Source organism: Narcine bancroftii, chromosome 4 (genome assembly GCF_036971445.1).
Source record: "Narcine bancroftii isolate sNarBan1 chromosome 4, sNarBan1.hap1, whole genome shotgun sequence".
In the NCBI taxonomy this organism is placed as follows: Eukaryota; Metazoa; Chordata; class Chondrichthyes; order Torpediniformes; family Narcinidae; genus Narcine; species Narcine bancroftii.
In genome coordinates, this window is record NC_091472.1 from 235,358,564 (window position 1) to 235,385,927 (window position 27,364).

At 42.5% G+C, this 27,364-nt stretch overlaps 1 protein-coding gene across 6 annotated transcripts in view; it reads left to right on the plus strand.

Annotated features, from left to right (window-relative positions):
* The window catches only part of agap1 (ArfGAP with GTPase domain, ankyrin repeat and PH domain 1), a 786,550-nt gene that overhangs the window by 420,567 nt on the left and 338,619 nt on the right, over positions 1–27,364 (plus strand). For 4 of the 6 annotated variants that reach the window (XM_069934384.1, XM_069934385.1, XM_069934382.1 and 1 more), the window contains exons 7-9: positions 3,161–3,288; positions 3,890–4,045; positions 7,865–7,957. In XM_069934384.1, coding sequence (XP_069790485.1) covers positions 3,161–3,288; positions 3,890–4,045; positions 7,865–7,957 — 377 coding nt within the window. Of the gene's footprint in view, positions 1–3,160; positions 3,289–3,889; positions 4,046–7,864; positions 7,958–8,977; positions 9,905–27,364 lie in introns of those variants that run through there. The other 2 variants (XM_069934387.1, XM_069934388.1) reach the window with 2 other exon arrangements.

The following is a 27,364-nucleotide window of genomic DNA, read 5'->3' on the forward strand; positions in this document are numbered from 1 at the left end:
GACTAGGGTGGAGAATTAGCCATGCCAACTCACTGAAAAATCAAAAGGTCTGCATGTTTTGGTGCCCCTGGAAGTTGAGGTGAAACTGAGGGTGGGGATCCACTAACTGTAACTATTTTTAAGCTACAGATGCTAGACATCTGGAGCGAAAGCAGGTAGATTGGTCAGCATTTGTGGATAATTCAGGTTGTGGACTCATGGCTGGGAAAGAGAGAAAAACAAGTTTGTTTTAAAGCAGGTTTGTTACAAATAAGCTTAATCTGACCTCATTGCTCTTTGATGGCTCATTAATCCCTACCCTATCAGAGATATTCCCTTTGTTCTAAGGCTAACGTTTTAAAATCTCTTTCCCAGTTCTGAAATATTAGCTGTTTCTCACTCCACAGATGTTTTCTGCTTATGTATCCTGGAACTGTAACTTGTGCAGCAGAGAGAACGTCATTTGATTTTAAAAGCAGAAATTTTAAATAAGAAATACAAAATGTGCAGATGCTACAATCTAGAGCAGAGAATCTTAGCAGATCAGACAGCATCCATGGGTAGAAATGGTCAGTCAATTAATCACAAAACAATGACTGACCATTTTTACCCATGGATTCTATCTGATCTGCAGCGTTCCTCCAGTTTACTTCAGAAAAGAATACAAGGGCTATGAATGGATGATCTCTATAATTGGAACATGGCTACTTTATTCCCCATCCCCCCCCCAGAAGTGCAAATACAATCTCTAGAAATATTTGTTTATTTCATTGGACTGTACACATAGAACCCAATGAAACAGCATTTTTAGGATCATGGTGCACACACATACACACAAGTCAGTATGTAATAGTCACACATATACGTCAAGATATAACTTAAAATAATATATAGAAATATTTTGGGATGATTCACTCAGTTATTGGATACCGCTCACCAATCTCACAGTATGTGGGAAGAAGCTATTTCCCAGCCTGGCAGTCCTGATTTCGATGCACCTTTACCTCCTTTTGGATGGTCATGGGTCAAAGATACCGTGTGCTGGCTGGGATGGTTCCTCAATAATTCTTTAACCCCCTATTTAGGCAACACTTTCTGTAGAGGTCAATAGCAATGGATTCCAAGAACAAAACTGTGATTTTGAGCCACATTAATAGTTGTTAGAATGGGACCAGAACCTCAACCAAGAGGCAGGGGTGCGGGAACTCGTTATTGCTGAAACCCAGAATATATCTAAGCTTCTCTCAAGCAATCTCCTCAGCAGGAAATTGCAAAGGGAAAGCCAGCCAGTATTCTGCTCTGTATGCTGACCCTGTGAAAGGTTGGGGGGTGGGTGGGAAGCAGAGGAGGAGGGCTTCACCTACAAGCAAGCATCAGTGACTGACTGACTGCTAGTGGATCAGAATGTTTCAGGCATTCAAAACAATTAAAAACTAGTATAACATTATTAAGTCAAGAGAGATACAGCACAAAAACACGGAGTCCCTCCTGGCTGTTGCTCACCCATTGATATTAATCTCGTCTTATTTATATAAATTTTTAAAATATAAATTTATCTCTACATACAGCACAGAAACAGGCCCTTTTGACTGGGAGCCCATGCCACCAATTACACCCAATTGATCTACACTCTCGCTATATTTTTGAACAGTGGGAGGAAACTGGAGCACCCTGAGGAAACCCACGCAGTCACGGGGAGAACATACAAATTCCTTTCAGGCAGCGCCAGATTCGAACCCCTGTCGTTCGTGCTGGGACACAATTGCACAAATTGCTGTCCCACATTTTTCCCACCTTCCCATCGACTCCCCTCAGATTCCACCACTCACCTACACCTTAGAGGCAATTTCATAACCACAGTTTTACAGGATAGAAACAGGCCCTGCGGCCCAACTCATCTCAGCCAACATGTTGTCAACCCAAGCTCATCGCACTTGCCTGCGTTTGGCCCATAACTGATAACTGAAATATATTAATTTTTTTAAAAAATGAAATATCTTAAATTTAGATACAGCACAGTAAAAGCTGATTCCGGCCATTTATACCATGCGGCCTAATTTCACCCAAATTAACCTGCATTTTGAAGGGTGGGAGGAAATCAGAGCTCCCAGAGGAAACCCATGCAGGCCCAGGGAGAACACAAACTCCTTACAGTCAGTGCTGGATTTGAGCCCAGGTCACTGATACTGTAGTAGCATTGTACTAACTACTGGGCTATCCATGCTGATCATCTATTTATAATTAATATTAATTGGATAATAAACTGGGCCTTTATTTGTATTGTGTCTCAGAATTATTTGCATGCATTTGGGGGGGAAGGTAAAAGAGGCAGGACAATGGTTTAATGTTTTGTGCAAACAACACAACTTCGAGTTGTCTATTACTCTCATAAGAAATAGGAACAGGAGTTGGCCATCTGGCCTGTTGAGGTTGCTCCGCCATTCAATAAGATCGTGGCTGATCTGGCTGTGAAGTCAGCAAAAATCTATTCAACTGTTCTGTTAAAAATATTTAAGACGCAGCTTCTGCTATCTCCTTGGGCAGAGAATTCCACAGATTCATTAATCTACTCTGCTAAATCTTGAGACTATATCCCCGAGTTTTATTCTTACCTGCCAGTGGAAACAGCCTCCATGCACCTATCTTAACTATTCCTTTCATAATTTTGCATGTTTTCTTTTAAAGATTCCTCCCCTCATTTTTCTGGATTCCAGCAAGTATGGTCCCAGACTAATCAATCTCTCATCATAAGCTCATCCCTTCATCTCCAAAATCAACCTGGTGAACTTCCTTTGCATCACCTCCACAGCCAGTCCTTCAGGTGTGGCTTCACCACTACCCTGTACAGTTGCAGCAGAACCACCCTCGTCCACAGTTCAATCCCTTGAGCAATGAAGGCCAATGTCCCATTTGCCTTCTTGGATTACCTGGTGCATCTGCAAACTAACCTTTGGCAATTCATGCACAAGTGCTCCCAAGGCCCACTGTAACAGCTGCAATCTTTCCACTGTTTATCTAATAATCTGATCTACTGCCTTTTTCTCCAAAATGGAATGCTGTGCTCTTACCTATACTGTACTCCATCTAGCGGCGTTACTCTGCAAATCAACTTGGATACTGTGCTCTGATCATAGGCCACAGTCATGTTCAACATTTATTTTACTACCCTTCTTCCTTACAGTTGCCCAGAAGATTGTAGCTACGCGGAAGAAGCAGCAGTTGTCTATCGGTCCGTGCAAGTCTCTCCCTAATTCTCCCAGCCACTCTTCCGTGTGCTCTGCACAAGTCTCCGCTGTTCACATTAGTCAGGTGAGTGGCTGAGGGTGGGTTCAGAAGAGTGTGAAATACATAGACTTTGGCAGGAAGGGGTACATGTTCCTATTCCACTGGGTACGGCATCCTTGCTGGGGTTTGAACCTAATGGGATATCTAAGAATTTAATGTGAAAATGAAGCTTTTGTTGTTCTGTAATGGTACACCTTGTATAGCAAAAGTATTACCTGTAATGCCTCATAAACTGCATGGGACAATATTCTCGAGCCTCCTCCTGAGCGTTTTTCATTTATCTCGCCTTCTCTCATTTTTTTTCTGGCACCTGCCAATCGATTGCCTCTATCTCTCAACTCCAACCCTCACCCTCCCCATCGTTCGTCATCCTTCGCTTCCCTGGTTCACCAGTTGCCCACTGGTCCCTGCCCTACCCCTCCTCCCTCATTACATTGGTCATCTCCCCTCTGTACCCTCAATCTTGATGAAGGGCTCGGACCCAAAATGGCTGCCATTCGTTTTCTCCAATAAGGTTGCTCAACTTGCTAAGTTCCTCCGGCTGACTATTTTTTGCTTCAAGTCAGTTTGCTTCCTTGAACCACACAGGAGAATGTACTTAACTGCTTTCTTCTCTGCATTGTAGACCAGTAACGGTGGAGGGAGTTTAAGTGATTACTCCTCTTCTGTCCCTTCCACACCCAGCACAAGTCAAAAGGAGCTTCGAATCGACGTCCCTCAAACTGCCAACACACCAACCCCTGTTCGAAAACAGTCTAAGCGGCGCTCTAATATATTTGCAGTGAGTATTCACCTGTGATTTGTGGAAATAGTGGATTAGCTTTGAAATTGCACTTAACATCCAAGAGCTGCTTTTCTATTTATTTTAGGAGAGAATGTGGAATACATTTTGTGCTTTGTTTACTGATCATCAATGATTGACTCCTCCCCAGAGAAGATCATATCTGTAGGGCCTCTATAGGGTTTTGACTTCAGAGAGTACATTTCATCTTGAGTGAGAATCTGGAACAAATTCCGTTGTTGACGAAGAATGAATCACCAATCTAGGACAGAGAGAAGGTGCCTCTTATTTTCTCCATCAGGTGACTTTGCGTCTATCATTCTCAAAAGACATTAGGAGAAGTTTTCAAATAGTTTGAAGGCAGTGGTAGGTAGATTCTTGATCAGCTTGGGGATCGAGATTAGCGCAGGCAGATGGGGCTGCAGTGGTGAAGCCAGCAATCAGATTGTCTTTGATCTTATCACCTGTTGAAGCTGGCATAAGGGGCTTGCCTGACCCAGTCCTGATTTGTATGTTCACACATGTGCCCATCCAAAATTGTTGGTGGACAGTGAGATAAATGCTGAATTTCTCCATCTTGCCAAGTTATCGAAGTGACTATTTTCAAGACAAGCTGAAAATTGAGTGCCAAGCATCCAGCAGTGGAAACCTTGTTTCTGTTCATTATTCCATCTATCGAAGACATCTATGTGACGCATTGCCTCAATGAGGCAGCCAACACCATAAAGGCCCCTCCACCCCAACTTCACCCTAGTCATAATTTCTTCTCACTGCTACCTTCAGGAACTGAAAGTACACTTCTCAGCTCAAGAACAGTTATTTTTCCCAACAGCTGTCAAGCTCTTGAACCTCCCTGTATCATTTGAACTCTAACACTACTCCAGGACCACCAAATATCTCTCTGTATGTCTGACATACTATTTTGCACTTAGTCTAACTCTGAATATTTATTGTATATTTCCCTTTGTTTCTCGTCATGACATTTTCATTATACTTAAATTGTTGTTGGTGTGTTTTACATAGATGGAAAGCTGTAGCAAGTAAGACTTTCATTGCATCTCTACATTGTACTTAAGTACAGTAAAACCCCTTGTATCTGGCACCTATGGGGATTGGTAGATGCCAGATAAGTGAATTTTCTGGTTGCTTGAGATGACGTGCTGCGAGATTGGCAAACTAACAGTGAGGCACACCAATTTTATACTTTTGTATTTTTTACCTATTTATTTTCTGCAATTTGTTTTGCAAATTGATTAAGGGTTCTGGTTGCTTGAATTCCAGATAACAGGGGTTACAATACATTAAACTTTTTTTTCTCACAAACAAAAACAAAACAGTCCTTCCCTCCCTCCCCCCCCCCCCCCTTCCATACATACAAATCCGTTCAGCATCAGAGCTTACATATATTTCAAGTGTATAGGTAACCGCTGCAACTGTGTCTGCCTGTCCCGCATCGGACTTGTCAGCCACAAACGAGCCTGCAGCTGACGTGGACATTTACCCCCTCCATAAATCTTCGTCCGCGAAGCCAAGCCAAAGAAAGAATATAAAATAGTTACTTTTATACCCTTTAGGATGATCATATTTAAACCCAAGTTTAGCCAGTTAATCTAAGGGAAAAAAAACATCTAAAACTAAATCTAATCCAACCCCTCCCTCTAATCAAGGTTAACTCGTGAAAACTGTGCAAATACGGTTCGAATAGCAACCTTCAGACACAAGGCAGAGAATCTCTGGAGCATCCAGACTTCTTAAATCTTCTAATTATCATAAATCTATGAATGGGCCCCACATCTTGTGAAAATAAAACTTTCTGTTTTTGATGTTGTATCTAATTTTCCCCAAACTTAAATAGGACATCTCACCATGTAACCATGAGTAGGTGAAAATTCATCTGTTGGGTTGCTGACAGAGGTATATCAGGTTCATGAGAGAAAAAAAAACCCAAAGCAATGAAAGGGCAGGGTTGTATTTTGACCTTAAATATTGTTGATGAAGTATGTAAAATATTTTCCCAAAATTTGACTTAATTGGGGGGTCAGTAAACTCTCACACATTTATTATTCATGGTTTGATCACAATGACACGCTGAGGGTCGCTGTCCATTGTTCAAGCAATTTGCTCATGCTTTGTACCTTTGCAAAATAAATTTGGAGTGTGAAGTGCCTGTTCCAGGCTGCAGAGAGACTTCATCTCATGACATGCCTGTGGTCAAGTTTAAGGTTTACTTTGAACAAAATTGTGGTGCCCCTGCAGTACATGATGTGCACCAGCAGGTGACATTGCTCAGCTGCAAAACACTGACACTGCATTCAACAGAAGTCAGTTCTCCCTATGGACCCATTTTATGACTATTTTCTGCACATCTTATTCTCAGATCCAGAATTTGAATCTTGAAAATAGCCAGTATCCTTACTGTCCATTCAAAATTTGACAAATGAAATTCAGCTCGTTTAACAAACAAAATTAATGTTTTAGTTCTATCCATTACAGCATGCCTCAACTCTCACTTGAGTTAACACACAAGTTGTAATTGACTGCACAAACCAATAATTTAAACTGTTGTGGCTTGAATTACACTGATAAGTACATAGATTAGAGGGGAATTCAAGTGTCCTTTTTTAATGTCACGTAATAATACATTAAAAATGTAACATTCTTGATATACTTTAACTTTTGTCTGCTGTAAAATAAACAGTCGCCATTAATATTGGCATTAGAATTCAACTAATAATCTTCCTCTCTATTCCAACTCCCTCAGTAATCAAAGTTCCAAGCTTGAAACTGACACCAGAATGATCAGTTTATTTTCCATCACTCCTCCATGTAGACAAATGCATCTTCAATGTGAAACATGTCGTGAGCTGCAGGATTAACAAGCCCGTTTACTCTGTGCAGAGGAACAAAGTCAATAGGGCGGAACGGTTGGCGTAGCATTTAGCGCAATGCCTTTACAGCGCCAGCGATCAGGACCGGTGTTTGAATCGTGCGCTGGCTGGATGGACTTTGTACATTTTCCCCATGTCTACATCGGTTTTCCCCGGGGTCTCCGGTTTCCTCCTACCCTTCAAAACGTACCGGGGGTTCCCTCTAAATCTAAGTCACTGTAGTCCCAGGGAGTGAGAATGTACAGCAGAGCACCAGGAGTGTAGTGCATTTAAGGAACCACTGCACGCACTTCTTATCACCTTAGTTCCCAGGTTAGCACTTTCTTTCATGTGTTTGACTTCCGTCCCTGGTCACGTTTGCCCCATTGTGTGACGGCTTGCCTCATTCCAGAGTAACAAGATGAGCGAACTGTTCCAACCACCATTGACCCAGAGATGAACTGCAAGCCACTGAGGAAGTATTTGTCACAGGTACTTCATAGAAGCATGCAGTGGGTGAAGCTTGGCAGGAAGGAACTTGAGTTTGGATTGGCGTTGTTATCATCTACTCTTCTGAGCATTATCTCCCTCCACCATGTATTGCCTACAGCAAAACACCATGCTATTAGCTTCACCCTTTAACAATGCTGAGCTCCTTGGTTTTAATACACTGTATAGGTTAACAGATTACTCACACCCTTCCTCAGTTGAATACCCCCTTTCAATCTCTGAAAGTTAAAAAGGGAAGTATTTGTTAAAGTAATAATTTAAAGGATTTATATTTGGTGTCTCTCTTTATTTCATGTGTTTCAACATTCTTGTGATGGAATAATAAACCTGTTAAATTTCTGTTAATCATAGATAAAATTCATAGAACTTTGAACTTTCAACTCAACATTCATTGGTATTTGAATCCAAACTGCATTACATGAGGATATTTTCTGTCTTCTAGTCTCGAAAAGGAAGTGATCTAGACAAGGAGAAGAAAAATCTGGACAGCAGAGCAGACAGTATTGGAAGTGGTCGAGCAATCCCAATTAAACAGGTAAGGTGCTGCTTCTCCTTTTCTCTCTGCTGCTCTTTTTAATGAGAGGCTTTGAACACCATTGTTTTGACACTGCAACTCACCCCTTGTTTCTCTGTTTGTCTGATGTTTTCCATTTTGTTAACGCAGAAGTCACACACTTGACATCAATTAGCCAGGCCCTAAATGCGCTAAAGTAAAATCATTAGCGTAAGATGGTCACGGCACTGTGGGAAGTTTTGAGAACTGGGCCTAATTAACTGAAATCTGCAGGCCCAATATGCATATGGAGTGCTTCCAGCTTTGGCTGCTTCAAAGGCTGGCTTTGTAGGAGTGCCATTGAGAGACTGAATCCAGCCACTGTACAGAATTCTTGTGATCTTGCATGTTGTTTGACTTGGCCCCAGTTCGCTGATGCGGGAGGACATCTGAACACGATTTTCTCCATTCCCAAAGCAAAGGCAATTAGCGCAGCTCAGGATGACCTGGATCTCGACTATTTGCTCTTGTTTGCAAATCCCTATTTGAGAGGGTTTAGCAGATCATCATTCTTATAACGTGCAAATGAACTTGTTTTCTTTAATACTGAGGCTGAGGAAACTTGCTTTTGGCATTCGTGAATGTGTCCTTTGTCTCAACATTGTCCATGCAGTCGAGCAAAGGAGATAGGTGTATGTCTGTGTGCTGGTTTTATGGGAAGATTTATTTCGTCTTTTAATCCTATTTTTAAAAATGAAAAAGAATGTTGACATTCTTGATTTATATTGGCTTTGTAATAGGAATCTTGCTGAGTTTCTTCTCTGCATTAAACGCAGAGCTCAATGAGCGTTTTGTGTTTTTTTTTTCACCCACAATGAAATTCATACCTTAAAAAAAGTTCAAATATTAGATTTTATTTCCAAGTGCAAAAATTTATACATCCCTCAATGTTGTTGACTTCTGCAGTTAACTCAGTATCCTAACTATATCCTGTGCACCAGACAGCTGGATAATTTACATAAAAAATAACCAAATTATGCTCTGCATTGTGGCCTTCTCCAGATGTTTGAATAGAGGATAACGGATCCCAGACTGAATATGGCTGAATTCTAACCAAGAGGAACAAAGGATAATGGATAATTAGGAGCGAGTTGAAGGATTTAATTTATTTGAGAAGTTAAATTGCTTCCACAAAGTGAAAATTAGGAACAGTAAAATTCTGATAATCTGGCACCTTTTGGGCTTTTCTGGTGCTCAAATTGCGGATTTTCCAGACGATTGGATGTACCCCCCTCCGTTGTTTTGCAAGTTAGACTGCATTATAATAAACTACTGATGGAACTTGTTGAGCTTAAAGCAAGCACTCTTGACTTTGACTGCACACTGCAGATCCCTGGATCGTCCACTCACAAGTGTGAACCGGATGCCAAACCATCAACATTTCTGAATAGTCAGGTGCCAGATTATCTAAATTTTACTGGACCTGGAAATCGGCGACAAACTGGAATCGATTTTTATTGGTAAAGAATGATTGATACCTGTGATACTAATTAGTAAGTGCAAGACATCGATGAACAACAAGGTACATTGAACTGTTTAGAATCCTAATAATTGTGAATTAGATTGCCATCTTTTCAACTACCTGTGCTGTTTATGATGTTAATTTCCTATGCTGCCAATCCAGGTCACACCACCAAGTTGACTTACATGATTTTTACACAGAAATAAAGGAGTGGTCATTTACACAGCACTTTTCCTTAGCATTTTTACAATGCCTTCCTATGTGTGGAGTTCGTCAGAGGGTGAACCTTGTATTCATTAACCCAGTTTCTTACAGAGTGCCTGCAGTCAATTTACACTACAGCCGCTCCGTACAAATGTGTAGGGGTCTTGGTGGAAAAGTTATGGGATGGAATTTAGCAAACAAATTCCATCAGGACATCCTTACACTGCCAGCGGAGCAGAAAGTTTACGCCAAGGGCCTTTATACAGAAGCAGGGAGATAGAGTCCAATATTACCCCAGCCTTTCAAGAGTGTCATTTACAGTTAATTATAAGGAAACTCTTCGTCAATCTATATTAGATTAATGGGCCAGCAGCGCACGTTGGCTATCTTTGATATTTGTGCATAAAAATGAGCACAGTGCGTCTTTTCCAATGTGTAAATAGTAGAAACTAAGATATGAAACATGTCATACAGCCTCTGTAGTTATTTATATAATTCTTTCAATTGTAAATTTCTATGGTTTAATGTAATAGATTAATTAGAGTTTTTATTCACTGAACTGACAGCTGCAATCAAATAAATTAGTGCAAGTCTGATTAATTTGAGTAATGTAAATTAATGTTTTCTGAAGAAGTGTGAAAATGCTTTAAAAGGGAAGGAGAGGGGGAAAATTACTAGTGTGTCCGCTTTGTCTTGGCTGGGCTTGTCATTTATTCATTTTTCATAGCAGGAGAATTGTACATACATAATCACTTGATTGCAGTGGGAGTTGGCAAGTTCCTGTGGTCTCATTTGCATAAATCTTGTTAAGTCAATGGCAGTTAATGAAGTACAAATGAGCTCAAAGAAGGTGACATGGAAATGGCTGATGGGAGGTCTGTTTATGTGATTGTGTGTGTGTATTGTGTGCATGTGTAAGAGAGAGTGTATCTGTGAGGCTGTGGGTGGGTGTTTGTGAGTGTAGGTGTGTCTGAATATGTGGGTGAGATGAGTGAGTGTGTGTAGGTTTGTCTGATGTGTGGGTGTGTGTGAGAAAGTGTCTGACTGTGTATGTGCGGATTGATGAAGTGGGGCTGAGTGGATGTGTGTGTTTGTGTTTGAGTGTGCATGTGAGTGGGTATGTCTATGTATGGATGTGTCTGTATGTGTCTGCCTATGTGTGCTTACTGGTGTAATTAGCTTTCATCACATTTTGTACAGTTACATATGCCAGGACTGCCTCATCAGTCTCACTGAAGTTCTACAGACAATTCTATTGACATCAGAATACAGTCCTTTAACCTGTTTCCTTGGGAGTGCTTCTATCACACTGGGTTGTGAGGCAAGGGTTTGATATTGTGTAAAGCAGTCTAAAATGCTGTCGGCATAAATGGGGACATTTGTTGAGGGAAGTGGTTAGAGACAATTTAGAGACAAACAGCTGTTACCTCAGGGAGAATGGAAGTAAATAGCAAATTAAACAAAGGAGAACAAGGTGGAGTAAGTGAGCTTGAAAGAGGAGTTTGTAGTGAACGGTGAGTTCTAAAGATAGGACAGGTCAGTAGGAGATAGATTGAGCGAAAGGAAGACTGTCAGGGTAGCACAGAATGCAAAGGTCCAAGTTACTTGGAGAGGATTGACAGGTGAATTGCATGGAGGAGAGCCAACATCGGCTTGTGGATAACAGAGTGAGTTCATGCAGAACAGTGAGCTTATCAGGAAGATAAGCACATGATCCCAAGAGCAGTCTAGGAAACCATCAGAAAGTGCAGGAAGAGACTGACAGCAAGTAAGCAGGAGCAGTGAAAAAGTGAATTGCAGAAACAAAGAGCTTTTCATTGTGCAGCCATTCATTTTTAAATCTTTTAAGGAAGATGTGTCTGTGTAATGCAGTCACGATCCACGTGTTGCTTAAGAGTGTGTAGTTCCAGTCCCTGAGACGGCCCCCTGCAGGGCGTGGTTCTGATTTAAAACATAATCACTCAACATGGCTTGCTGAGGAGGGAACGGGAATAGCAGATATTTCTCGGAGGAGCTGAGGTCTGCTTTCGAGTCTCAGCAACAGTGGAATGTAAATTCCAGGACCCTTGGTTTAGTTCCTTCATCAATACATGCAGTTTTTAAAATTTCCAATTTTTTTACCCAGCAATATCTTGTTAACTTTAAAAATTCATCACTAAATCAAGAAAATTTTCCAATTTGTTTTCTTTCCTTCCCTCTTCCCTCCTCTCTTTTTCAAACAAAGCCATTCTGCCCCTGTAATATTGCCACCTAATCCCACTAAAGAGTGAACAATGATGTATTGAATTGGCCTCGGTGCAACTGATGCTTCTGTGTGTTCAATTCCTGCCTTAGGAGTGAGTGCTTCAGGATAAAATTGGTTTTGCTGCCTTCTTGCAGAGGGCGAATGCAAAACGGGAAGTTAGTTTTATCCTGAGCACCCATTCCACTCAAACAGGTGACAGATTGTCTTCTGAGACTTCTGCTGGGATCAGGGATGTTGTCCACATACTAACCATAAACCCAAACTCTCGGCTGTGGTTCTACAAACCTTCATGAAGAAATGTTCCTGAATCCAGTCCTTAATACAAACTTATTTTGATTTGACACAAATGTTGAGTTGGAGGGAAGTATAAATAAACTATTGTCTCCAATTGCATTACCATTGACAGCGTAGCATTCATTTTATCGAATTACCTTCTGCTGGGTATTTAAATCCAATAATGGGAAGGTAGGTTGTTGGGCGATAGTTTCCATGCATGGATTTCAAAGCCAAAACATCTGAGTAAATCAGGAAAATATAGTAAACCGTTATCCCCTGGGGAGGGATTGATTGTAACATGTCACCTCAGTTCTATTCTGGCTCTCTTAATGTAGGATTCAGTGCACTATGCCGCCGAAAGTGTTTAAAGTTTAAATATAATATCAGGGTGCATATGTGACATCACATACAACCCTGAGATTCTTTTTCCTGTGGGCCAAGCAGAATTTCTACTTACTGGTAACTGTGCACTGTACTCAATAAAAGATATGTAGACAAAAGAGAGAAATGTCAAGAAGGAAGTGCAAACAAACTGCACAATGCAGAAAAAAATAATATTCAGTAATAAATAATGTGCAAAGTAAGAATCTTTAAATGAGTCCCTGATTGAGGAGTCTGATGGTAAAGGGGTAGCAACTGTTCCTAAACCTGGTGGTGGAAGTCTTTTGACACACAATTCCTTTTTCCTGATGGCAGCAGTGAGCATGTCCTGGGTGGAGTGGATCTGTGATTTGCTCACCCTCTCACTCATCCACCCCCCCCCCCACCATGGTCCTCTGGATTGCACACCTCTGGTTTTCCCTTCCTAAAGTCAACAATCAGGTCCTTGGATTTTGATGACATTGAGTTATAGGTTGTTGTTAGTACACCCTTCAGCCAAGTTTTCATTGTCTCTGCTGATGGGAAGGTCTTACTCTCAAGTTCAGTCATAGATAGTTAAAACCAAACACCATGTTAAACACTAATTACTCCAGGCCGCTCACACTGCTCAACTTGGCTTTTACTCCTGGTTTCATTGTCTTATGAAAAGCAATTTTATTTCAATATTACAAGATAACTGCTCCTTTAAAAGGTGACATCGGAAACAACAAGTGTTGGTATTAGATTCCCAGTGGTGTAGGACAGAGGAATTCCCGTCTGTAATGACATGCAAGATGAACGATTTTAATACCTAAAATTAAATTTACCATGCATGTCGAATGACCTTTCATAAAATGTTTAGCGCCCTCATTTTTCCAGTTGTCTTATTATACAATGTGACGTCAAGAGACTTTGAATCGCTAAGATCCTCAATTTCCAGGAATAACTACAATGGAATGAACAAAGGTGCTGGAGAAACTCAGCAGGTCATGCAGCGTCCATAGGAGGTAAAGGGTAACCAACGTTTCAGGTCTGATCTCTTCACTGAGGTATGAGCAAAAATAAAAGGTGGGGGGGGAACAAAAGGAGAGGAGGGATGAAGGGGTAGGGAGAGGAGCACAGGCTAACAGGTATGAGGGTACAGGTGGGAGGGTAGAGAATAAAAATAGTTGGTGATGGGAAGGGAATGGAAGGGGAGCTAAAGGAAAGAGACAGAGGGATAAGGAAAGAGAGACTTGGGGAAGGGTTTAATGGAAGCTGGAGAAATCAATGTTGATGCTGTCTGGTTGGAGAGTGCCCAGAAGGAATGTAAAGTGTTGCTAAATTTACAGGCAGTGCACGAGGCCATGGATAGTCATGTCGGTGTGGAATGGTGTGTGTCATTAAAATAATTGGCCACTGGAAGGTCCTTCCTGTTGCAGCAGACAGAATGAAAGAGCTGAATGAAACAATCTCCAGTCTGCCTCCTGTCGGTCGTTGGCAGAATCACAGACAGCAACAAGGAAGTGTGCAGGAGTGAAGATAGATCCTCTAGTTGAGTGGTGTCACAACAGCCTTGCACTCAACATTAGCAAAACAATGGAACTGGTAGCCGACTTCAGGAAGGGGAAATGCAGTGAACACGAACCAGTCCTCATCAAGGGGTTAGATGTGGAAAGGATTAAGAAGTTCAAATTCCTGGGTGTCAACATCTCTGAAGATATTTCCTGAGGCCTCCATGTTGCTGCAATCACATAGAAGGCTCGCTAGCACCTATACTTAATGAGAAGCTTGAGGAGGTTTGGTTCGTCACCAAATGCTCTCGCAAATTTCTACAGGAGAGCATTCTGACTGGTTGCATCACAGTTTGGTATGCAATGCACAGGAAAGGAAAAGACTACAGACAGTTGTGTACTCAGCCAATGCCATCATGCACAACATTCTTCACTCCATTAAGGACATCTACAAGAGATGGTGTCTCAAGAAAGCATCATCTATCATCATGGACCCTCACCTCACAGACCGTGCCCTCTTCTCACTGCTACCCTCAGGAAGGAGGTACAGGAGCCTGAAGGCGAACACCCAAAAGTACAAAAACAGCTTCCCCTCAGTCATCAGGTTTCTGAATGGACAATGAACTAGAGACAATAGTTCACTTTCTCTTCTTTTGCACAATTTATTTATTTTTAAAATGTGATTTGCATCTGTAATGCAACCACAAATTAAAGTATTCTGTAATACGTTCATGACATAAATTCTGAATTTGATTTAATGCAGAGCAGGCCACAATAGGAGCACCAGATGCAGTAGGTGAACCCTGCAGATTCACAGGTGAAGTGTTGCTTCACTTAGAAAGACTGGGGCCCCGAATGGTGGTGAGGGAGGAGGTGTCGGTGCAAATGTAGCATTTCAGGTAGTTACACTGGAAGGTACTGAGGGGCAGATTAATGGGAAGGGGTAAGTGGACAAGGGAGTCCTAGAGGGAGCAGTCCTTTCAGAAAGCGGAGAGAGAAGAGGGGAAGGTGTGTCTGGTGGTGGGATCATGTAGTAGGTGATGAAAATTAGTGAGGATTTTACATAGGATGCATACGCTGGTAGGGTGGTCGGTGAGGACAAAGGGAATCCTGTCCTTGTTGCATTATAACTCTTAACTAGGTGGACCATGGAAGAATTTCAGGTGAGATTACACAACTTAGCAAATGGCAGAGAGTTAAGGTACATCCAATAGGTTTGTAATTTACATGGACTAAATTTTTCATGATTGGTCACAGGACATAGGAGCAGAAATTGGCCATTCAGCTCATTGAGTCTGCCCCGCCATTTAATTGTGAGCTGATCCATTTTTCAGCTCAGCCCCACTCCCTCGCCTTCTCCCCTTTGATGCCCTGGTTAATCAAGAACATATCAATCTCTGTCTTAATTGCACCCAATGATCTGGCCTCCCCATGGCAACAAATTCCATAGGTTTACCACCCTCTGGCTGGAAATTCCTCCCCATCTCTGTTCTGAGAGGACATCCTTCAGTCCTGAAGTTGTGCCTTCTTGTACTAGAGTCTCCCACCACGGGAGGCAACCTTTCCACATCTACTCTGTCCATACCTTTGAACATTCAAAATGTTTCCATAAGATCCCCTCTCATTGTCCTAAATTCCAATGAGCACAGAACAAGAGTGTCAAATGCTCCACATATGATAACCCTTCCATTCCCGGAATCGTGCTAGTTAACTTCCTTTGAACCTTCTCCAACGTCAGCACATCGTTTCTTAAAGTAGGAGCCCAAAATTGCTTCCAATACTCGGTGAAGTCTCACCAGTGCCTTATAAAGCCTCAACATCACATCCCTGCTCTTGTAATGAATATTAGCATTTCATTGGCTTCTTTACCTTTGTCTCAACATGCAAGTTTTCCTTCAGGCTATCCTGCAAGAGGACACCCAGGTCCCTTTGCATCTGGATATTTTCTATGTAAAAAAAAAATAGTCTGCCCATTTATTTTTTCTACCAATCTACATGACTGTACACTTTCTGACATTATTTTTAATTTGCCAATTCTCTGCCCATTCTCCAAATATGTCTAAGTGCTTCTACAACTCCCTGTTTCCTATGCACTACCTGCTCTTCTGCCTCCCTTCATCTCATCTGCAAACTTGGCCACAAAGCCATTCATTCCATAATCTAAATCATTAATATCCAAATTCACCTTTGGAATTTTTTTGGATTCTTTTCCCCCAATATAGCAGGTGCCAAACTATTGTCTCTAACAACCTCCATGCTGATATATTTATGTTGTCAGCTGATTAAGAAGGGCTTTAATTGTAAACATCCCAACCTTGTTGCTATAGCTCATCCCTGTGGCATGACCTCTACCCCTTTTGGATGCCTTGCAGATTAAGAATTCTCCAGTATTGACCTTGTAAGGATTCCTAAATTTAATCGCTCCATTCTTGATAGTAATGCCTTGAGCTGGCACGATCCTGCTCTGTAGTTCTCTTCCAAAACCTCATACAACATACAGCGCAGTACAGGCCCCTCAGCCCTTAATGTTGTGCCGACCCCTATATTCCTTTCTATAATTAAAAAAAGTACTAAACCCTCCCTACCCCATAACCTTCTATTTTTCTTTCTTCCATAGCTTTTCTCAAAGTCTTAGTTGGGAAAAATAAAACTCAAATTTTTGGTTATTTGCTTTAGTATCTTTTGCTGTACTATCTTTTTAGGTTGTTTTTGTTTGAAGAAGCTCCTGCAAATATGTTAAAGTGGTTTATGATTGGAATATATATTCAACAACTGAGATTTGTAGATCCTTGGAAGATAATAAAGGGAAAGTGGGTGCTATGGAAGATCCAGCAAGCTATTTAGGGGTTCAGTTGGATCAGGGGTTGTTTGGCTTAGTCTTGCCATTTATATTCTTCTGAAAGAAACAAGTGAAGTAGGTGAATTTAATATAATTAATGGGATGCAGAATATCTTGCTTTCCATTTCAAATACTAAAGCAAGTATTTCTTTTGTTGGTGAGAGATTAAACTGAGTTGGTATTCAGAGGGATCTGGGTGAAATTTTGATGTGGATCACTGAAAGGGTATAACCAATTAGGAAAGCTAATGGTTGATCTTTATTTCAAGAAGATTTGAGTCCAAGAGTCATGTCATCTTGTTCCAGTTACATATGGGGTCTGCTGACCTGATGGATAGAAGATTGGACAGTGAAGATTAATTCCTGAGATGAGGATCGTTTCTCTTTGGGGTGAGATTAAGGGGACTGAGCCTACAAACTCAGAATGAGAAGTGCCTCCACTGAAACACACACCGTTCCCACAGGGTTGGATGGTTTGCAGAGTCGTTAACTTAGCCTTTGAAGGCTGAGATCAGAAGAAATTTCCAGGGTGGTGAATCTTTAGAGAGTTTTGAATGCTCAGTCACTCTCTGCGTTCAAGGCTCTAATGCTGAAGGCAATTTACATCCGCCATTTAATCTGCCAGCCCGCATATCTTTGGGATGGGGGGGGGGAAGCCCAGGTGGTCTCAGGGAGAATAGTCAGACTGGAGGTCAGGATTATACCTGGGTCACTGGAGCTAGGGGGTAAAGGCCCAGCCTATTGGACCACTGTGCCCCACCTTGTGTTTGGGCAGAGAAGTGGGGTGGAGGTAGAAGATCAGCCAATAGCAGAGCAGGCATGATGAGCCAATGGTCTCCTGCTTTGATTCCTTCTGTTCTTTTCTCCTGAAAGTCCTGACTCAGAACAAGACAAGCACACCTTTCTGAACACTCCCGAGTGATTTGTTTAAGTTTATTTGTCACAGTGAGAAGGGCTCTTCTGTGAACAGACCCTTCAATAGGCTGTCTCTAACATTATGTGCATTCCTGTGAAGAGCACATTTTACAGAGAACAGGATTACAAGACGAGATAGTACCAAGCAAGGGCAGTACAATAGCACTGTTATGTTCATTCATGATCCTGATGGCTCTAGGGAAGTAACTGTCTTCCACTGTGGGAGGGTGATATCATACTCTCAAGCCTTAACCCTTATGGGAGAAGGGAGAGGAGAGTGTGTCCAAGATGTAATGGGCCCTTATATTGGTTGCCTTTCCTTGGCAGTAGGAAATGGAGTTCAAGAGGGGAGGGAGGTTCACATGATGTCCTGAGCTGTATTCACTCCCTTCTGCAGCTTCTTCTGGTTTTGAGCTGAGCAGCTCCTGTCCTGCACTGTGATGCGTTCTATGGGCCTGCTTTTGATGGTGCACCTGGAGAAGTTGTTGAAGGACAAGGACACACCAAACTTCCTTAGTCTTTCAAGAAAGTAGAGGCATTGGTGCGCTTTCTTGACCATGGTATAAGCGCGCTTGTCCTAGGTCAGGTTATTGGAGATATTTATTCCTGAGAGTTTGAAGCTATCTATTCTTTCGACTTCAACGCCATTAGCATTCACAAGGGTGTGGGCTCACGAGCTCTGTCCCATCTCCTGAAGTCAGTGGTTATCTTCAACATTTTATTGAGATCACCTATGGCTCCCAGAATGCTTCCATCAGCGCTGTCTCCGCTCCATCCTCAACATTCATTGGAATGACTTCATCACCAACATCGAAGTACTCGAGCTGGCAGAGTCCGCAAGCATCGAATCCACGCTGCTGAAGACCCAACTGCGCTGGGTGGGTCACGTCTCCAGAATGGAGGACCTTCGTCTTCCCAAGATCGTGTTATATGGCGAGCTCTCCACTGGCCACCGAGACAGAGGTGCACCAAAGAAGAGGTACAAGGACTGCTTAAAGAAATCTCTTGGTGCCTGCCACATTGACCACCGCCAGTGGGCTGATCTCGCCTCCGACCGTGCATCTTGGCGCCTCACAGTTCGGCGGGCAGCAACCTCCTTGGAAGAAGACCGCAGAGCCCACCTCACTGACAAAAGGCAAAGGAGGAAAAACCCAACACCCAACCCCAACCAACCCATTTTCCCTTGCAACCATGTCTGCCTGTCCCGCATCGGACTTTTCAGTCACCAACGAGCCTGCAGCAGACGTGGACGTACCCCTCATAAATCTTCGTCCACGAAGCCAAGCCAAAGTATTGACATTGAGAGAGAGGTTATTATCTTGGCCGCCCCGCCTCCACTAGACTTTTAATCTCCTTCCCTTGTTCCATCTCGATCATTATTTGAGCCCCGGCACACTTCTGTGGTGTCATCAACAGATATGAAGATGGAGCATTGATATGCCTGACAGAAGAATGCTGCAATGTTTCAGCAGGTCAAGCAGCATCAGTAGAGAAGGAGACACAGATAATGCTTCAGGCCAGTGACTTCTCACCAGAAGCTGCCTGACCTTTCATTAGGAAGTAAAGGGTAACCATGCTGCTGCAATCTATCCATGGCATCGTGCACTGCCTGCAGTGCTTTGCCTTTGGAGTGTCACAGATGTGTTCATAATTTCTCAGCTGAGCCTGATGTCTTCACCCAGGAGTGATTTATGGTTTCATTTTCCTTCTTGGACCACGTCTGCCGGCTCTGGTGGGGAAACGAAGCTGGTTCACTGCCCATCTCCCTGGCATGAACTTAACATTTTGCTGTGCATTCACATTTTATTTTTCAAATAAAATTCTTTATTTCACCACGCTTTAAAAATGTAGCAGAAATTAGACAAGTGCAGCTATTAATCACACTTCCTTGAGAATAAAATGTGTTGAAAAGAGCTTTAGCCACTTATCAGAAGTTGGTTTCGAAAAAGGAATGGTTTTGTGCTGCGTTTGAACCCATTCTCTTTTACAAGTTGCACCAGTTCCCCTGTTAAAAGTCGCAGTGAATCAAATTAAATTATACGGTTGATAATGAAAAAGTAAATGTATGAAGAAATGGACCCCGATTAAAATTCCCATTAGTCTCTCTACATTGTTAATGTATCTTCACAGGGAATATTAGGACACTGATGGGAAGACAAAAGCAGCAGGAGCAAGATTCTATATTTGAACATGAATCTATTTCAATGGCAGTGCTTTGAGGAGACTGAGAGTCGCTGAAGGCAGTCAGAAGTCTGTGTTAAAAATTCAAGCCTTTTAAAGTGCTTATTGTGTGTGTTTTACTGCAGTTGCAATAATTGTGTCTTTAATAGGATTTTCCTTGGTCTGAATAAAGCTTTCCTTTAAGAGAAATCTTGTAACAAGGTTATGAGCAATTGTTGAGGTATTTGTCCGACAGAGAGATGAAGTGTGACCCCTGTAAACTCCTCCTTAAGCTTTTACGACTACAGGACTGAATAATAAACCCTTTTTTTGGGGGGGGGGGGGGGGGAAAGATCTGCACATGGAATTGTTAAAAGCCAGCACATTACTCAGATGTAAAAGAGAGTCTCCTGCAAGCAGCCAGTGATAAAATTGGGTCTCAACTGAGTATTAATTGATTTGAAGATTCCCTCGGGCTGACTTGCTTGTTTTTTTTTTCCTTCTGATATCGTATACATGCTCAGTGTTCCCACAACGATCAAAATATTTTTCTCCCAAGTAATTAGATAAACTACATCTTTACCCCAGAAATGTGCAGTGTGTGCTCGCTTAGAATTTCAGGGCTCAAGTGAGACTCAATGTCCTTGGGCCCTTTATCTCATCCTTGGAAAAAGAAATATAAACAAAAATTCCGTGTTACTATGTTTTGCCTGTGTAAAAATAAAAGGAAATTATCTGGGAACCATTACTGCATTGAGTCAAGAGTCAGTCGTTCAATCTGCCCCAGAATGGGGGGATGCAAATGTCGACTCTCCGACCATGTTGATCTCGTGGGCTCATGTCAGAATGTTTATGACTACAATCATAGGAAGTATTGTGCATGGTGCAGGCCCTTTGGCCCAAGTTGTCCATGCAGAACCAAGTTGGAATTCTGTTCTGGTCCCATTGGTCCACGTCCTTTCATCGAGTTGCTGTGATGAATTGAAAATTACTTTAAAGGATCTTTTAATGGAAAATACTTTTCTGCACTTAGGGATAAATTACTTTCCGACTGCACTATCTTCCTATACAGTCTCAGTTTAGCATCGTGGAATAAAGTGTAGAGATTTTTTATTGTGCTTCTTAACCTGTTCTGCGTATGTGGGAAAATATTACTTTAACCAATCGCTAACTTCTCTTAGTAATTCTTGACACATGAGAAGTGCAAAAAAATGGCTTTAACTTTAGAAAACAATCCAAGGTACTGCAAGAGAAAGAGTACAATTAATCTTAAATGTCTTATTTGATTTTTAGTATTTGAAGCAATAGAGAATCTGTCAAGCCATTGTGTTCCACAGGACTGTTGTTGGATGTTACAGACATTTATTGTCCATTGAACCAAGAGGCTGATCCCCAGTCTCACATAGGTTAGACGGGGTAACGAGGACAATTCCCTTCTTCAAAAGGGTTTTTACAACTACCCACTGGTATCTGAGTTATCAATTTTGAGATCACTTTTTTTTAATTCAGGGATTAGTCATTAAATTTAAATTCCCCAGGTGCCTCGGATGGATTTGAACTTCTGTATCCCTGGATTAGTCACCCAGGAACAATCACTACCCTCTCATTCACCACCAGCTCAGTCCTCATCACACAGTTCCCACAACGTGGTTCTCCACAAGGTTTAATTTAGCAGCAGAGCAAATCACAGAAGTATTTGCTTCTGAGTCATTTTCTACTCATACTTCGTCCCCTGCCTTCCTCTGCTGCACTGACCTGAGAATTACTTGTTTGATCAGAAGCAAATGTAGTTTAACCCACGCAACATCCATGTGATCCTTCATCTAATATTCTTTCCCCTGTGCAGAACTTCCATTGATCAATGCCTCCCACAGATGCAGGATGCCATAGAGCACTTTGCAGTCTATAATGTACCTTTTTTGCTGCGTGGTTACTGGAAAAGTCTCACAACTGTCAGCACAGTATCAAAACCTACAGAGAGCAATTGCAGGATAACCTGTTTAACTTATATTTGCCTCTATACCCTCTTGCCCTTCACATAGTGCCTGGGATTTTTCTCATTCACTTGAGACAGCATTCCATCAGTCCTTATCCAGACTCTCGAACCACAAACCTTGACCCTCCATTTCTCTCCACAGATCAGTTCTGCAGAGTTCCTCCAGCAAGTTTTTATTTTGTTCTCCTCTCCACAGTACATTAACTCTGCAGGCACTGCACGAACCTTGTCAGCCAAGTCTTTTGTGCTGAAGTGGTATTTAAAGGAGAAGTTTGCTTGAACCTGCGTGGCACCCACATTCTCACAAGTGATCTGCCCCTCTGAAACATGAATCAAGTTGGTCATTCATTTGAACGTAACCCAATTTACATCCCACAGTGGTGAAGCACAAGAGGTGACTGAGAGAACATTTCAGTGATTTCCCCAACAATAGTGTTTCCTTGTGTCCCCCTTGGCATTTAGCTCTGAACGTGTGTGGGGTAACCTCTCTTCCATAAGAGGTTTTTTTAAAAAAAAGCAAAGAAAAACTGTAAATGCTGACAATCCGAAATAAAAAAAAAGGAAAATGTTGGAAACACTTGGTGAGGCAGGCAGCATTCCCAGCGAAGGAAACAAATTCATTGTTTCACCTGATAGGTCATTAACCTGAAACATTAATTCTGATTTTCTTTTCTTCACAAATACTGCCTTAACTGTCAAATGTTTTCTTTTTAGTGGGGTGGAGGCTTTGTGGTTGGATTCAGAATCTCTATAAACCATGTACAAGATTAGAAGGGAAGTTGAACAAGAATGTAGACAATATAGTATCCACGAAAAGCCATTGACGCTGCAGTTGGTACTCCACCAGGCTGACAAATCTGGACCCTGCTGGCTCACAGCCTAGCTGCTTTGCAAACTGGTGAATAACCCTTGAAAAATGCTACACCATGAATTTCACAGGACCTCACAACAAAAAAAAAGTTCTGTAGACACCGTGGTTAAAGTAAAAACACAAAATTCTGGAGAAGTTTAGCAGGTCAAATAGTGTCCTTTATGTAGCAAAGGTAAAGATACATAATCGACGTTTCAGGCTTGAGCCCTTCATCAAGGTTTGAAAAAATGCCGGCAAACGTTTGAACTAAAGGGAAGGGGGGGGTGGCGAAGGCAAGAGATGATCGGTGGAGAAAGGAGGGAGGGGACAGCAGCAATTGGGGGGAAGAGGGGTGGCTGGGTGGGTGGAAGAACTGGAAAAACAATAAAAGGGAGAGGGAAAAGAAAAGGCGAGCAGGTTTAGTGGAAGGCAGTAAAGTCAATGTTATTGCTATCTGGCTGGAGAATGCTTTCTGCCCAAGATACACAAACCCAACCATCCAGGTAGGCCCATTGTTTCTGCTTGCTCCTGCCCCACCAAATTAGTTTCATCTTACCTTTACTCTTTTCTCCCCTGGTCCAATCTCTCCCATCTACATCCACCATACATCACATGCCCTCCATCTCCTCAATAACTTCATATTCCCCGAACTGGACCGCCTTATTTTCACGATGGATGTCCAATCTATTTATATCACCATCCTCCACACAGAAGTACTGAAAGCAGTTTGCTTCTTCCTGGACCAAAGTCTTGAGCAGTCACCCTCAACCACCACCCTCCTCTGCATGTACTTGTCCTCACTCAAAACAGCTTCTCTTTTAACTCACCTTATTTCCTCCAAATTAAAGGAGTAGCCGTAGGTACCCACATAGGTCCCAGCTACGCCTGTCTGTTTGTGGGCTTTGTGGAGCAATCCATGCTGCAAACCTACACAGGCAAGATTCCTCAACTCTTCCTCTGGTATATCGACGATAATGTCGGAAATACCTCATGCATCCGCGATGAGCTTGTCAACTTCATCCACTTCGCGGACAACTTCCACCTTGATCTCAAGCTCAACTGGTCCATCTCCGACAAAATTCTCCCCTTCCTGGATCTCTCTGTTTCCATCTCAGGAGACGAGCTTTACACTGGCAAAATACTACAAACCCTCCAACTCCCACAACAACCTTGACTGCACTTTTTCACACCCTGTCCCCTGCAAGGATTCCAGTCCCTTCTCTCAATTTCTCCATCTCCGCCGCATCTCTTCCCAAGATGAGAACTTCCAAAATGTCAGCCTCTTCCACAAACATGGCTTCCGCTCCACCACCACCAACTCAGCCCTCACCTGCATCTCCTCCACTTCCAGCTCATCTGTCCTGACCCCCTCTGCCCCCAGACGCAACAAACATAGAATTTTCCTCATCCCCACCAGGCTCCACATCCAACACATTATCCACCAGAATTTCCAGCACTTACTATAGGATTTCACCACCAGATACATTTTTCACTCTCCTCCCATCTCGACCTTCCTCAGGGACTGCTCCCTCCACAATTCCCTAATGAACTCATCCTCCCCACCCATTGCACTCCCGGCACCTTCTCCTGTGCCCGCAGGAGGCGCAACATATGTGCCCACACCTCCTTCCTCACCATGGTCTGGGGCCCCAAACAGGCCTTTCAAGTGAAGCAGCACTTCATTTGTTCATCCAGAGAACTTATCTACTGCATCCGGTACTCCCTTTGTGGCATTCACTACATCGGAGAGACCAGTTGCAGGCTGGAAGATAGCTTTGCTCAGCACCTCAGCTACATTTGCAACCACAGCGACCTCCCAGTGACCAACCATTTCAATTCTGAGTCACACTCCGCGCTCACGTGTCTCTCCGTGGCCTTTACTGTCCCATCCTGACTGCCCTTAGATTGGAGGAACAATAACTTATTTTCTGTCTGGTCACTCTCTAGCCAGAAGGCATCAACATCGACTTCTCTGCTTTCTGCTAACCTGCTCGCCTTTTCTTTCCCCTCACCCTTTTCCTGTCTTTCCAGTTCTTCTATACACCAAGTCCTCCCCCTCATCACTGCTGTCCCCTCCCTCTTTTCTCCATCTGTCATCTCCTTCACTCCCCCCTCCCCCCAACCTTTTTGTTCGGATGCCTGCCGGCATTGTCTCATACATTGATGAAGGGTTCAAGCCCTAAACATCGGTTATGTATAAAGGACACTGTTTGACCTGCTGACCATTCAATAAGATCATGGCTGATCTGGCTGTGGACTCCGCTCCACCAACCCATTCCCCATAGCCCTAAATTACCCTGTTCTTCAAAAATCTATGCCTTAAATTCAGTTAATGAGCCAGCCTCCACTGCTTCACTGGGCATAGAATGCCAGATTCACTGCTCTTTGGGAGAAGTAGTGCCTTCTCATCTCTGTCTTAGATCAGCTGCCCTGAATCTTGAGGCCATGTCCCCTAGTTCTAGTCTTACCTGCCAGTGGAAATAACCTCCTTGTTTCAATCTTACCTATTCCTCTCATCATTTTGTCTCTATAAAATCTCCCCTCATCTTTCTAAACTCCAGTGAGTATAGTCCCAAGTGATTCAGTAAAGTATCTGTGTGTATGGATACATTATATACAATAAGCAGAGCTTCAATTCCTCTGAGCCAGAAATAATCACAGTTGTATTGTCATTAATAAATTTGGAGAGATTTATGAGCATTGTTTACCAACTGTGTTTGCACGGTCAAATTGTACCAGCAGCTGTTTTGTGTGTCTAATTAACAGCTAATTATCAAAAAAACAGCCTGTGTGTTTGCCAATAAACTGACTCATACATTTTGCAAGGAACATTTGCAAATTAATTTACAATGAATGAAGTCGGGAGCTGGGAAATGGGCTGGATATTGGATCCTGACCGAGGGGACTGCTGCAGGCTTGTCACTTTCCTAGTGGATGGACCTTCCCATTGGATAGACCTGCAAACCTTGGGTTAAATGAGCTGGGATTGACAGTGGCCGGCAGATCACAAACATGAAACATGTCGCTTAAATGTGAGGAGGTGTTTTTATTAAAATCACCCTTGGTGTTTTGGAGTTGACAGCATGACCAACATTTCCTTCCCCATTCCCTGGCATGAAAGAGGCAGGGACAACTGTAATGTTTAAAATGCAGTACGTTAAGAGGCTGAATGAAGACAAATGGGACTTGTTTGATCAGCATGGACAAGTTGGGCCAAAGGGCTGTTTCTGTGCTGCAGAACTTCATGAAACTTTGCATGTAAAGTTTTCATCCTGTTCATGATGATTCATTCTTATATGAAGCAAGGTTAACAGAGCGAAGGCTTTTCTCTTTGGAGGGACAAAAGACAAGAGGTGGCGTAATCAGTATCAGGTTTATTGTCAAGATCATATGTCTTGAAATTTGTTATTTTGTGGCAGTGTATTGTGCAGTACAAAGTGCAAAATGAATATAAAATTATGGTTCCATAAAGATGATATTTAAAAATAATTAGTGCAATAAAGAGGAAAAAAAATGAGGTAGTGATGGTGGTTCATTGACCATTCATAAATCTGATGGTGGAGGGGAAGAAGCTGTTTTTGTACCGACGGCTGTTTATATTCAGGCTCCTGTACCTCCTTCCTGATGGTAGCAGTGAGAAGAGGCCATGGCCTGGGTGGTGAGGATCCTTGATGATGGAGGCTGCTTTCTTGAGGTACCGCTTCTTAGAGATGTCATTAATGGAGGGAGAGCAAATGTCCATGAGGACACTGGCCACATTCACAACGCTCTGTAGCCTATTCCTGTCCTGTGCATTGGCACCTCCATACCAGACAGTGATGCAACTGGTCAGAATGCTCTCCACAGTATACCTGTTGAAATCTGCAAAAGTCTTTAGTGATGTATCATATTTCCTCAAACTCCAAATGAAATATAGCTGCTGATGTGTCGTCTTCATAATTGCATCGACAAGGTGGTCCCAGGATAGGTCTTCAGAGAGGTTGACAACCAGGAATTTGAACTATCTTATCCACGCCACTGCTGACCCCCTCAATGAGGACTGGTTTGTGTTCTTGTGGCTTCCCCTTCCTAAAATCCACAATCAATTCCTTTGTTTTACTGACACCACTCAACTAGCTGATTTATCTCACTCCTGTACGCTTCCTCAGTGACATCTGTGATTCTGCCGACGACTGTGGTGTCATCAGCAAATGAATACAAGGTTATAAGGGGCATAAAGAGAGTGGACAGCCAGAATCTTTTTCCTGGGGCAACAACAGCAAATACCAGAGAACATCGGTTTTGGGTAAATAGAGGAAATGTTTAGGAGAGATGTCAGAGATGAGTTTTTTCTTCCAGAGAGTTGTAGGTACCTGGAATGTATTGCTGGGGTGGGTGGTGGTGAAAGCTGGTACAATCAGAACTCAGATAGGCACATGGATATAAGAAAAATGTGTAATGCAGGGAAAAATTAGATTGTCCTGAAGTAGATTTACATAGTTCAGCACAACATCATGGCTGAAAGGCCTGTACTCTGCTGCATTGTTCTGATTAAAGCAGAACGAGCGGGAAACCCTTACTGGGTCCAGCAGCATCTGTGGCGAGAGAAGC